We start from the raw sequence: 13,378 nt of genomic DNA on the forward strand, positions 1-13,378 counted from the left end.
CACCATTGCGCAAGGCTGTCGGATGATGCACAAGTCAAGTCAAGCACATTTTCCACACGCTTTTGCTCCAATTTCAAATTGGTCAACAGTAAAAATTGTAACGTTTAAAAAACAATAAATTGCTAACTGATGACGAAAGATGGAAACCAGAAGGCTTGTCCGTCTTTTGGGATTAGGATCTCAAAAAATGTGCATGACGGCAGCTCAGGCGCCTACGTTTTTTTCTGATAACTTTCGTCTGATTCCGAAGAAAAAAATAAGACATTGTTAACTGATGACAAAAGACGGAGGTTAGTCCTACTTTCTGAACAAATATCGCTAAAAACGTGCATAATGGTAGTTTGAATTCCAAAGTTTTGGGCAATTTAAGATACACATTTTCCCCCCAATAGTTTTGGTCTACTTCCGAATTGTACGAGAGCAAAGAATAGTTCAAATTAAAAAACAATACTTTGTGACCTAACATTGTACAATGGGAACGTTAAAGCTAGTCCTTTTGGAAATAGTGTCACTAAATTTGTACATGATAGTGATTTGAAATACGATTTTTTTTTTTTTTTTTTTTTAGAGGCACATTTGTTCTCCCCGATAGTTTTGGCCTATTTCCGAACTGTACTACAGTAAAGCAAACTTTACTTTAACTGATGTTGTAAGACGGCAAAATTAAGGCTAGTCCTTGATCGCTCAAAAGGTTTCAATTCCGCCCCCCAGCAGTTTTGATCTCATTCTGAACAAAAGCAAAAAAATAGCAAAAATAGCAAGGTTCAATAACAATTAATGGTGAGCTGATGTAGTCAAAAAATGTCAAGGCTAGTCTTTCATTTGGAAATTTTGTCACTAAAGACGCTCCTGGAATTTTTTTCCCCAGTTAATTATTGTTTGTCAGAATTCCTGAGTGGTACGGTATCATTCAGCTCACTCATAAGTCATGTTATATGTACATTACACATCGAACAGTTTCTGAAAAATCACTGAGAGACGCTCCTACGTCGTTTGTTTGGCAAAGTTTATCCGTGGCCCAACTATCCGTCCGTCTGCAATAAATGTCTGTGTGAAACATTGGTTCGAGAGGCGCAAACATGGTTCCGGGCAGAATTTCGAGGCAGAAATTTTGCATCGACCTATTTTTGAAGTCGACTTAGCCGAGTTATTCGATCCCCCCCCCCGCCCTAGTTGTAAGGGTTTTTTATTGTCTTGTTGTCGTGTGTATAACTCATCTTAAGTGTTCCCTTCTTTTTCGTCTTCAGGCGCCAGCTGCGACACCAGAGCTCCTGGTGAGAAAGAAGCTTCCGCGAAAGAAGTGATGGACGTGGAGGGGGTGCACCTGGAGGAGGGCGCGCCGCCCGACTCCACCCAGGGGGAGGAGTCGGAGCTCAGCCTGAGCTTCCAGGGCTACGTCGCCGAGCTACGCCATTGCCAGAGCCGGATGAGGAACGCCCAGCAGACGCCTCACGGCGGAGCTCGCCCGGACGAGCCGGACTGTAAGGCGGACCTCTTTAAGGCCACCGTCGTCTAACGGACCCCCGGCGGCCCCCCTCACCCGCCCAACCTCCAATCCACTGCTGCACTTTGAAAACCCTGAGGGAAGGACTCAAACAACTGCATGTACAAAGTTGTCAATGCCTTCCCTCTATTAAATGATGGATATTGTACATTCCAATTCTGGTGTACTCTGGTACTTTTCGTGGTATTTTGTGTTTTTGGTATCACTTGAAATTTGAGTAAAAGCCATGAAAAATGGCTTTTACTAAAATTCTAATACAGCATATACTTTTTTGTGTGTTTGTATCAGTTTCTCTTATTTAAAATGTCCCTCTGAGGACTTCATCAGAACTCTAGTAATTTTTGAATTTGGATTTGAAAATAATTTTTGGTTTTATTTGATACTTTCTGCTTCTTTAAAGTTTGTTTTCCCAAAACATAATTATTCCATTTAAAATGATACATTTTTGACCAAAGTTCTTAAATATTTTTTTTTCTCAACCATATTTCCTCAAATAAAATATTTTTATTGTACTTTTCCCCCCCGAATAAATTTAAAAAAAATCTCATTGTACTTGAAATATAATTGAAAATAAAATATTCCTTTTTTTAGGCTGAATTTGGACAACAAATGATTTCCTCCTTTGTGCTTCCTGTGTTGATTTATGATGGTTGAATATTTCCTGTACTTTCTGTTCCTGTGGTTGAAGTTGTCGATTAAAAAAAACAAATCTTCGATGGCTGTCAGTCCTTATTTGAGTTGTTTGTCAAATTACTACTTCTTTCCTGCAGAGTTAAAAAAAAAAAAAGATCAACAAGTTGCTTAAGTGGTGCAACTCTCGTTTTTTTGTAGGGTGAGCTTGGACCGGGCCATGATGGCAGCTGGTGGAAATTTGCAGTTGGATAATGGGAGTTTTTTTTTTTTTTCATTCTTGACACAGCATGCATGTCACTGCAGGAATGTCCACAAAGCATGCTCCCAAAAAAAAAGTTTCCTTGGCGCAGGGGTTGAGGCAATAATGACAAATAAAATTTGTCATTAAATCTTACGTTCCAACCAAGTAACGCATTGATTTATACTTTTTATTTATACCACACCCTCCCCTCCACGCCCCCTGCGTACAGGGTTGTGATGGGGGCCTGACGTTCGTTGAGGCAAGGCAGAGTGCGCGGGGCGTCTGCGGGGGAAGCACCGGGCAGGAGGGAGGCGTTGGAATACGCCAGGACATAGACAAGCCCAATGACGAAAGGGCTTTTACTCAACGTGGCGGGGCAGGATAATACTTGCAGGGGTCCATGTGCATAAAAGCGCAACGAGACGCTTGAAACACATGACGTGACAGCAGCTTTTTTTTTTCCCCCTCTCCCCACGGCGCATTGGTGCATACCTCCACCATGACATACGGGTTGTTACTTTTTCTTCCATTTCTTCTCGGCACCCAGGGGGTAAGTATAACACACATTAAAAAAAAGAAAAACAATTATAAATGTGAAAGTTTTGTATGAAAAAGTGCACACTTGGATTTGTTTTCAGCTTCTGCAGGAGACCGTTATCTCCAAAGAGCCACACGCAAAGAGTGAAAAAGGTACAGGCAACGTTCATGCATTTCGGAGCTGAGAGACAAGCGTTCTCACTGTTGCTCTTGTCAGAAAATAGTGAGAGTGCTTAGAGTCAAGCGTTCAAACTATTGTCACAACGTTGTGGGAACTCCGACAGACAGGATTCACGCTTTTGAAAAGAAATACATGGTGAGAAAGAAGGCTGAGAGTCAAGCATTCACATATTGTCACAATAATGTGGGAATGCTGAGAGACAAGCATTAAAACCTGTTTAAAAAATACATGGTGAGAATGCTGAGAGTCAAGCATTCACATATTGTCACAATATTGTGGAAATGCCGTGAGACAAGCATTCACACTAAGACTAAAAAAAAACCTTTTGTAGATACTGAGAGCTGAGAGTCAAGAAATCGTACTACCGCCCTTGCCAGAATATAGTGAGAATGCTGAGAGTCAAGTGTTCACACTGCTGTCCCCTCCCAAAAAAATTAACTTTGGAAATGATGAAAGTTTCAAGTTTTCCAACTGGTGACATTGTCAAAACAAAGAATGCACAGTGGGAATGCTGAGTTTCAAGCGTTCAATATATATATACAGTATATAGTGAGAATGCTGAGAGTCAACCGTTTGCATTAAACAATATTTTTTTCTCCCCCACCGTTCAAAGTTGTCACCACATCCGGCAAAGAATGCGTGCTTCCATTTCGTCAGGGCGGAAGAATTCATCATCACTGCATCACCGTCCTCGCCTCGAGACCGTGGTGAGTCCTCAAAATAGCCCAGAGCGCCATAATCTTTATGTGTACCACTGTGAATTGCTGCTCATGTATTAAATATACATGGCAACCTTCTGATGGCGCTGTACTGGAATCTGTATTGAAAGTGCTTCAGAAGTGCATTGTAAATTTGTTTGTTTTTTTTTTTTTTTTTTTTTAAATCTTCTCACAGGTGCTCTCTTACGTCTAATTTTGACCGGGACCGAAAGTGGGGCTTCTGTGCGCCACAGCGAAGACAGCCAAACGGTAAAATATTTTATTATTTATACATATTTTCAAGCTTTATCCTCCCCACAATATTATTAACCTTTTCTATAGCCTTATAAACACCTGAAATTTGGGCTGGAGCTATTGAATATTTTTTAAAATGAATGTTATACCAATCATAGAGTAATCGATTAAAGATTTATTTTGCATACAAAATACGAATCTGGAATGCAGGTATAATTTTCATCCAATTGTGGTTGCCATCATCACAGTCTACACTGTAGTATCTGTGACTGAATGAAAAGTGGGATTTCAAATTTTTTTGGGGAACCGTTACTTTTTTTAAGTGTGAAGTAATTCCAAATTTTGGACATTCTGTCTTTTACGCACTCTTTCCTACGTGATTCTGCAGTAACAGTCGGTGTGGGACCACCGCAAAATGTGCGGTATCGCCAGAAATCTGCGATATCAAATTACATGTTGGATTTAAAGATCCACGATACAGTGAGACTGCATAAAGTCATAAATTGATTTCACATTTTAAAAACTTTTTCAACTGTTCAACACTTCAGTACTTTTCGCACAAATTCCTGAATGGGAAATTTGATACTACCTTCAATGCCCTCCAGTCTGTGTATCGCTAAGTAGTGGCCACTGAGCTTTTTGTGGCATCAGCAGATTGCAACAGGGAGACTGGAAGTGTCACAGAAAGGCATTAACTTATGCTTTGCCAGCCCTCCCATTTAACATGGATATTTGACTTGTAAAGACGTCAATGGCAGTGAATGTGTGGACATTAATTAGCCAGCTTTTTTTCCCCCCCCCCAGTCTCTGTCCACACGGCTCGAAGGATCACCAATCCGTGTCGGGTGCCGCCGTGTCAAAACGGCGGCACCTGCATGCTCGTCGCTAGCGGGCTGGCGTTCGAGTGCTCCTGTCCTGAGGGCTTTTCCGGACGGCTGTGCGAGCACAGTGAGTACGCCGCGTGTGGTAATCTTGCCGTACTTACATCTACGACATACACGCTAAAAAGTCAAAAGGCGTACCAGTGTACCAACATGTTCAAACGGGTACGGTGCTGTGCTAGAACAGAAAATTAGATGCGCACACAGTTGCACACTTGCTCTTTAATATATAGAAAATGTACACTATGGAATAGAAAGGACAGTGGACCCCGCAAAAATCCACGGATAACTTATGCCCATCATTACTGGATTGGAAAAAATAATAATTTTAAGACCAAAAATTTCTGGAATAAGTGGGGGATATATCATCGATAACCGTTTCGGGGTATGGTTCCTCCCAAAAAAAAAAAAAAAATCCACTATTAGGTGAATCCGCGGGTGCTGAACAGTGTATATGCGGAGGTCCGCTGTAGTCCAAAACTGCACAGTCAGGTTTCTTTTGTTTCATTCACCTTTGTTGCCTCTGCTGAGTTTTTGTTGTTGTTGTTTTGTTTTTAGAACAGTGCTACGAAACCGTACACCTGCACCATTATGACGCCGGAGAGTCTTGGGGCCGCATTCACCTCCGCAACGTGGAACAGTGCACGTGCGTCGGCGGCAAAATCGAGTGCCAGCGAGCCCGCTACACGCGTAAGGCTCACGTGATGCGGTCGACGAGTCTGTCTTGTTTGCTTCCGGTACAGACACCTACAGTAGCACATATCAAATGAAGCCACCTCCTAGCCACGATATTTAACAGGCCCCACACCCTTCCTTTGATCACTATGGAAGAAAAGTCAGATTATATGACTCATGGTGACTAAGGAATGGTATTTTGCGACACACCTACAGGTGGGTGGGGGGGGGGGGGTGCTTGGGTATTTAGAGCAAAATGGCACTTTCACGCATCCCCAAGCCAAACTTCTGGGAGAAAAGGGTCCCCTGATTAAAGCAGCAAGTGGCATTGAACAGGCCCTCGCAGACACTTTTCATGGCCAATTCTCAAGCTTTAACTGAGCCAAGGCATATATTTGACATAACAAACATTTTATGACACACTGCCCGACAAAAATGTATGAGTACTGAAATACAGTGGTGCCTTGAGATACGTACTAACGAGCACTATCTGGAGACGGTGAACTCAGTTCAATTGACTTCTTAACAAAAAGTAATTTGGCAAATTGTGAAATACTCTTCAAAAGTAATACTCTTCAAAAAAAATACTCTTCAAAAGCGAGGCTTACACCTCGTGTAGTTAGACCAAGCAATCTACATTTGCTTAAGAACTGTCCCCGCTAGCTTTATGCTAAGCTAACAAAAAAGGAAAATGCTATTTACATACCAACGGTTAACATCGAGAGTTGCAATCTTACAACCCTTGAAGCAACGGATATCTGAAATCAAACGGTGGAACGCGTAGACAGATAATCTTAGAATACTCCATCCCTCCATTTTCTGAGCTGTTTATCCTCACAAGGGTCACGGGAGTGCTGGAGCCTATCCCAGCTATCATCGGGTAGGAGGCGGGGTACACCCTGAACTGGTTGCCAGCCAATCACAGGGCACATATAAACAAACAACTATTCACACTCACATTCACGCCTACGGGCAATTCAGAGTCTTCAATTAACCTACCATGCATGTTTTTGGGATGTGGGAGGAAACAGGAGTTCCCGGAGAAAACCCACGCAGGCACCGGGAGAACATGCAAATTCCACACAGGCGGGGGAGACCTGGAATTGCGTGATTGGGAGGAACACCCTCCCACCCCCGATCAGAACCCGAGCGGTGTTCTGTTATTGGACTTCCGTGCTCATCACGGATTGTCACCATGGTCAAGCATAAGGGTGTCCATACATGCACTTGGCACCAGGACACCCTCGGTCGCAGTTCGATGATCGACTTTGTGGTTGTGTTATCGGACTTGCGGCCACATGTCTTGGACACTCGGGTGAAGAGAGGGGCGTAGTTGTCAACTGATCACCACCTTGTGGGTGAGTTGGCTCCGACGTTGGGGGAAGATGCTGGTCCGACGTGGCAGGCCCAAACGTATTGTGAGGGTCTGCTGGGAACGTCTGGCGGAATCCCCTGTCAGAAGGAGTTTCAACTCCCACCTCCGACAGAACTTTGCTCATGTCCCGGGGGAGGCGAGGGACATCGAGTCCGAGTGGACCATTCCTGAGGCGGCCGACTGGAGCTGTGGCTGTAAGGTAGTCGGTGCCTGTCGTGGCGGCAATCCCCGAACCCGTTGGTGGACACCAACGGTGAGGAGGAGTCCTATCGGGCCTTTTTGGCCTGTGGGACTCCTGAGGCAGCTGATGGGTACCGGCTGGCCAAGCGGAATGCAGCTTTGGTGGTCGCTGAAGCAAAAACTCAGGTATGGGAGTAGTTCAGTGAGGCCATGGAGAACGACTTCCGGACGGCTTCCGGGAAATTCTGGTCCACTATCCGGCGTCTCAGGAGGGGGAAGCAGTGCACCATCAACACTGTGTATAGTGGGGATGGGGGGGCTGCTGACCTCGACTCAGGACATTGTGAGTCGGTGGGGAGAATACTTCGAAGACCTCCTCAAGTCCACGGACACGCCTTCCCATGAGGAAGCAGAGTCTGGGGTCTCTGAGGCGTGCTCTCCTATCTCTGGGGTTGAGGTCACTGAGGTGGTTAAAAAGCTCCTCGGTGGCAAGGCCTTGGGGGTAGATGAGATTCGCCCAGAGCTCTGGATGTTGTGGGGCTGTCCTAGTTTACACGCCTCTGCAACATCGCATGGACATAGGGGACAGTGCCTCTGGATTGGCAGACTGGGGTGGTCGTCCCCCTATTTTCACAAGGGGGACTGGAGGGTGTGTTCCAACTACAGGGGTATCACACTCCTCAGCCTCCCTGGCAAGGTCTATTCAGGGGTGCTGGAGAGGAGGTCCGTCGGGAAGTCTAATCTCAGATTCAGGAGGAGCAGTGTGATTTTCGTCCTGGCCGTGGAACAGTGTACCAGCTCTGCACCCTCGGCAGGATCCTCGAGGGTGCATCGGAGTTTGCCCAACCAGTCTACATGTGTTTTGTGGACTTGGAGAAGGCATTCGACCATGTCCTTCAGGGGGTCCTGTGCCGCGCGTCCATGTGCACCCCCGTGTTTCGGGAGTATGGGGTACCGAACCCCCTGATACGGGCTGTTCGGTCCCTGTAGTCTGGTCCGCATATCCGGCAGTAGGTCGGACTCGTTTTCGGTGAGGGTTGGACTCCGCCAAGGCTGCCCTTTGTCACCGATTCTGTTCATAACTTTTATGGACAGAATTTCATGGCGCAGCCGTGGCATAGAGGGGGTCTGGTTTGGTGGCCTCAGTATTGCATCTCTGCTTTTTGCAGATGATGTGGTTCTGTTGGCTTCATCAAGCCGTGATCTCCAACTCTCACTGAAGCAGTTAACAGCCGAGTGTGAAGCGGCTGGAATGAGAATCAGCACCTCCAAATCTGAGACCATGGTCCTCAGTCAAAAAAGGGTGGCGTGCCCTGTCCAGGTCGGGGATGAGATCGTGCCCCAAGTGGAGGAGTTCAAGTATTTTGGGGTCTTGTTCACAAGTGAGGGAAGAATGGAACGGGAGATCGACAGGCGGATCGGTGCAGCATCTGCAGGACTTTGTACCGGTCCGTTGTGGTAAAGAAGGTGCTAAGCCGAAAGTCGAAGCTCTCAATTTACAGGTCGATCTACGTTCCTACCTTCACCTATGGTCACGAGCTGCGGGTCGTGGCCGAAAGAATAAGATCCCGGATATAAGCGGCCGAAATGAGTTTCCTCCGCAGGGTGTCCGCGCTCTCCCTTAGAGATAGGGTGAGAAGCTCGGTCATCCGGGAGGATCTCGGAGTAGAGCCGCTGCTCCTCCACATCGAGAGGAGCCAGATGCGGTGGCTGGGGAGTCTGATTCGAATGCCTCCCGGACGCCTCCCTGGTCAGGTGTTCCAGGCACGTCCCACCGATCGGAGACCCCGGGGACGACCGGTGTTTGATGCTTTACATTGTATTTAATTGTGTTATTACTCTTTGTTTTTATAAAAGTACAATATTATAGAGTGCCATATTTGCTTTGCTAACCGCTGATTTTTTTTGTTGGTTAGCTAGGTATCAGGATTGGAAAAACTCCAGCAATATTATCCAGAAATGTTTCACCTGTTACCATCGTATTTAATCTAGTGATGCAACAATGACACCACACACTTTTATGCAATAGCGTGCCGCTCGAACCCGTGTCAGAATGACGGAACGTGTCGGATGATCACAGCCACTGGCAAGGAGGTGTGTAACTGCAGACACGGCTACAGCGGACCGCACTGTAGCTTCAGTGAGTACAAAGACTTTTTTTCCCACTCCTCCCCCTCATGCAGTCTTTCTGTAATATGCACGCACTCAGGGCCGACAAAGAGGCGCTCTAAAGCGGCCATGTGAGCGGACTATCTGAAAGCAAGCTGTATTTTTGGGGTGTAGCCATAGCAAGCTAGCTATTATTACTATTCTTGGCAGAGCTTGGTCCCTATTATTGTACATTGACGATATTCTTGGAACTGGAAAAACAGAGCCAGAAAGCGAGTGCTACAACAGCCGTGGCATGAGCTACCGAGGCGTGGCATCCACGACGGCGTCTGGTGCCCGCTGTTTGCCGTGGAACTCGGACCTGCTATACGACGAGCTCCACCTGGGCACGGTGACTGCCGCGCCCCTCAGGGGGCTCGGGGAGCATGCCTACTGCAGGTGTGTACGTCGTGTGCATACGCGGCGGGGCCCTGCCAACTGGCTCGGCTTGACACCGCTCACAATATGTTTATGGCATGTTAGTACAAAATATGAGAAACTGAATCATAGACCATGCCTGTGTTTGCAGGAATCCTGATGGAGACAAGATGCCATGGTGTTACACTGTGAGCAAGGGCGCCATCTCCTGGGAGTACTGCACGGTGCCCTCCTGCAAGATGCCAGTGTGTGAGTACACAGACAGGAAAAAATACAGTCACGAAATTGTATTTTTTATTTTATTTTTTTTTTTTTTTTTTTAAATCACTACATTGTAATTTTTAGCATGAAAATGAACACACTGCAGACAAAATCACAACTAACGCATTTTTTACATAGCGTCTTCTCGTAGGATGAGCACGTTCAACAAGCTGCCCGTATTGGGCGACTCGGACCGGTCCGTGCCGGCCAAGAAGTCGGTGTGTGGGACAAAACACAAGAAGAGGGTGAACGTTGCCAGGGGAAGGATCATGGGAGGGACCTCGGCTATGCCGGGCAGCCACCCGTGGCTGGTGGCCATTTACATCGGACAGTCGGACTTCTGCGCCGGGACCTTGATTGAATCTTGCTGGGTCGTCTCGGCGGCGCACTGCTTCTTCCGCAAGTATGTCACCGTCTTTCGGAAAACACGTCGCCCGCTAGGAAATGATCCTGATTTCCTCATTGGAAGGCGTGTCGGTGGTGTCGAGCCCTTCGGGGTCAGTGGTGGGAAGTCAGGGTTGTCTTTAACAAATTACATTTAAAATTTATTTGACCGGGTCAGCTAGCATTTTACTGTCCTCTTATTGGTCGGACAGAGAAAAACGTAGTTGTTAATTGTTACTTGCTACTTCAACTAGCAAAACACACCCGGAAACTGACTTAAATATCCTGCATAATCCTGCGTCAAATTAAGTATAGCGGCACCTTGACTCACGAGTGCCCCGACCTACAAATTTTGCGCGTTAGGTCTAATTGCTTGGGAGCCAAAATTTGAGGTACTTGCAAACTTTGGATACATTCCAGCAAAGTTTCTGGAAATTGACCAGAAATGTTCCACCCCTTTTCAACCATAACCCCAACGTACAGAGTGTTTGACTTTTGGTGACTCGCACGTGTTTGATGCAGCCCCCTGATGTCGCAAATTCGCATGGTGCTGGGCCAGCACCACTTCAACGTCAGCGGTCCCGACACACGTACGTTCGGAGTGGACAAGTACATCTTCCCCAAACAGTTCTCCATGTTCAGAAACCCGACGCTCCACGACATCGGTGATCACCACACACACACAGCGATGAGTCACATAAACTAAATGAGCTCGTGTGCGTGCACAGCTGCGCGTCACGCAGCAGCTGCGTCCCGATGCAAAGAAACAAAATAAAGTTTACCGTTTTGTTTTTTTTCGTGACCGCCGATGGGCCAGTTCTCATCAAATTGAAGAAGCAAGATGGCCGCTGCGTGCAGAGGACGCCCTTCATCAGGCCCATTTGTCTCCCCGACAAAGGCATGGCCTTCCCGGACAGCTACTGCTGCTCCATCAGTGGCTGGGGACACATGCATGAAAGTAAGTAATAATAATAATAATAATAATAATAATAATAATCATGAGGCTATACAAACATAAATGACCCTCACACATTGTAAATGTATTTGAACACCTAAAATGTTCAGTCAGTACAGACCATATAAGAACATGTTTTTTATAGTTTTACACACATCCCACACTTTTAGCACATTTAAAGATTAATAGACACTTCTTTAAAGTAGTCCTTAGCACGCGTTCTCACTATCTCACTCACACTGTTCCTCCAAAGAGGTAAAGCGTGCTTGCTTCAAGCTGTATAATTTGTCACCCCCCACTAGCTTAATGTTAAGATATAACGCAAAACACCATAGACAGGCTAATGGAAATGCACACAGAGCAGCAACATATACAGGAGTATACGACAATACCCACAAGCATCTATTCTCTCTGCTCTTTGCAAACAACAACAATTAGAGAGATAAGTTGGGGACCTTCTTTGCATCTTCTTCTTATTCTTAAGATTTATTTGTCACCATCAAATCCAACCATTTACTGCCACCAACGTATATAGACGTCAATATAAGTTTTTCAACGTATAGGCGTTGAAGCGGGTCTCACCTAGCTTATCTGTCAAATTCAGGTTTTTAAACCCTGTTATGACAAACAAATCACTGTAGATGGCAGCATCGCATCGCTTAAGACTAGAGATCAGCACAGCTTTTGAGTTGAAGACAAAGACTCGCCGGTGAATGTGAAGTTTTGAATTGGAATTCACTACCTCGACAAGGTCGAGTCTTGCATGAACGGAGTCATGAACGCATGTCGGATATGTTAAAGATACAGCGGGATTACTATCGTCTACATTTTTTCTTTTCTTTACAGGGGCAGATACTTATTCCAGCCTGCAGGAGGCGGGAGTGAGGCTGATCCATAATGACATCTGCAGGAGGCCAGCGGTGTACGGCAACCACGTCACTTCAGACATGCTTTGCGCTGGCCTCAACGGCTGTGTGGATGCTTGCCAGGTAAGAGGGTGACATCTGTAAAGCTGACATCTGTAAAATGAAGAGATGCCTTTTTTTTGGTTCACGTTAAGAACACAAGTCTTCTTCAAATTCCCAAATTTGACCTGCCGCAAATATGGAATTGACACCCCCCCCAAATATTTTTATTTCCTATGATAATTTAAAAACATAAATATACCACAAACTATAATCGCAAAAACACTAATGTAATTTCAAACACATCTTACTACATTATCCTTAAAAATCAACTACAGATGATTTAATTTAGAAAAAAATTCACCATACATATGCAGCAAAGACTCTCCGTAACCAATAACAACCCAAGCTAAACTTAACTTCTCCACAACATATAAAGATGATCCAGACTTCCTTGACAACAATCACAAAATTCATATTAGCCTGGGATTGGGCGCCATCTTGTGACTTTTAGAGCATTATAGAATGAGCAAAAAGATAGTTGAGCGTTCACTGCATTACATATCGTAATAATAATTTATTCTCATAATACTAATTATTATTGAAAACATAACTGTATTCTCTTAAAACTACAAATATTTCCTCGTGACATTACGACTTTCTGTTTTTAAGTGTTAGATGAGCACTTAGCGCTAGACTAAGCAATTAGGGTTGGATTAGTGATTAGCATGAGATTAGCAATTAGCATCTTCTATTACAAAGCAACGTGTCAAAAGGATTGTTCTTTGCGGGGACGCTATTCCCGTCGCTAACGCGGCTATTGCCTGTACTTTTCGTCAGGGGGACTCTGGGGGTCCGTTGGCCTGCGCGAAGGATGACGTCAACTTCCTGTATGGGATCATCAGCTGGGGTGAGGGCTGCGGCCGCTCTGGAAAGCCGGGCGTTTACACTAAAGTGCCCAACTACATGGACTGGATTAATTCTGTCATCAGACGGAAAGCCAAGAAGGCATGAAAGGAGATTTGTGAATAGTTTAATAAATGTACTGTATTTGTTTTGTTGTTGATTGCCAATGACCTTTTTCCAACTGTGAAATAGTTAGAGACTGAATAAAAACTTTTACGTACAAATGACGAGTAAACGTTTACCCACATCACTCTTAAAATGACAACTTGTTTTTCCTCATA

General features: G+C 45.3%; 2 protein-coding genes across 2 annotated transcripts in view; both read left to right on the top strand.

The window, feature by feature from the left end:
• Positions 1 to 2,021, top strand: part of rgs12a (regulator of G protein signaling 12a) — a 29,504-nt gene extending 27,483 nt beyond the window's left edge. The window contains exon 18 of the mRNA XM_061669409.1: positions 1,248 to 2,021. Coding sequence (XP_061525393.1) covers positions 1,248 to 1,516 — 269 coding nt within the window. The 3' untranslated portion in view covers positions 1,517 to 2,021. The remainder of the gene's footprint in view (positions 1 to 1,247) is intronic.
• Positions 2,022 to 2,660: 639 nt separating this feature from the next.
• LOC133397796 (hepatocyte growth factor activator) lies at positions 2,661 to 13,362 on the top strand. The gene is made up of 14 exons (XM_061669108.1): positions 2,661 to 2,928; positions 3,017 to 3,068; positions 3,710 to 3,803; positions 3,991 to 4,064; positions 4,854 to 4,997; positions 5,489 to 5,620; positions 9,190 to 9,300; positions 9,533 to 9,707; positions 9,838 to 9,935; positions 10,086 to 10,350; positions 10,854 to 10,996; positions 11,149 to 11,289; positions 12,133 to 12,275; positions 13,032 to 13,362. Exons 1-14 carry the CDS (start codon positions 2,878 to 2,880, stop codon positions 13,203 to 13,205), a joined length of 1,797 nt encoding a protein of 598 aa, XP_061525092.1. The 5' UTR covers positions 2,661 to 2,877; the 3' UTR covers positions 13,206 to 13,362.
• Positions 13,363 to 13,378: the final 16 nt, after the last annotated feature.

The sequence above is a fragment of the Phycodurus eques genome, chromosome 23 (genome assembly GCF_024500275.1).
Source record: "Phycodurus eques isolate BA_2022a chromosome 23, UOR_Pequ_1.1, whole genome shotgun sequence".
Lineage (NCBI taxonomy): Eukaryota > Metazoa > Chordata > Actinopteri > Syngnathiformes > Syngnathidae > Phycodurus > Phycodurus eques.

What these genes read in the sequence shown, in the direction of transcription:
- LOC133397796 (XM_061669108.1), top strand. Translation starts at nt 2,878, where the DNA reads ATGACATACGGGTTGTTACTTTTTCTTCCATTTCTTCTCGGCACCCAG. An exon ending in GGGGAGCATGCCTACTGCAG is followed by an intron (nt 9,708 to 9,837) that starts GTGTGTACGTCG and finishes CTGTGTTTGCAG; the next exon opens with GAATCCTGATGGAGACAAGA. An exon ending in CTCCTGCAAGATGCCAGTGT is followed by an intron (nt 9,936 to 10,085) that starts GTGAGTACACAG and finishes TTTTTTACATAG; the next exon opens with CGTCTTCTCGTAGGATGAGC.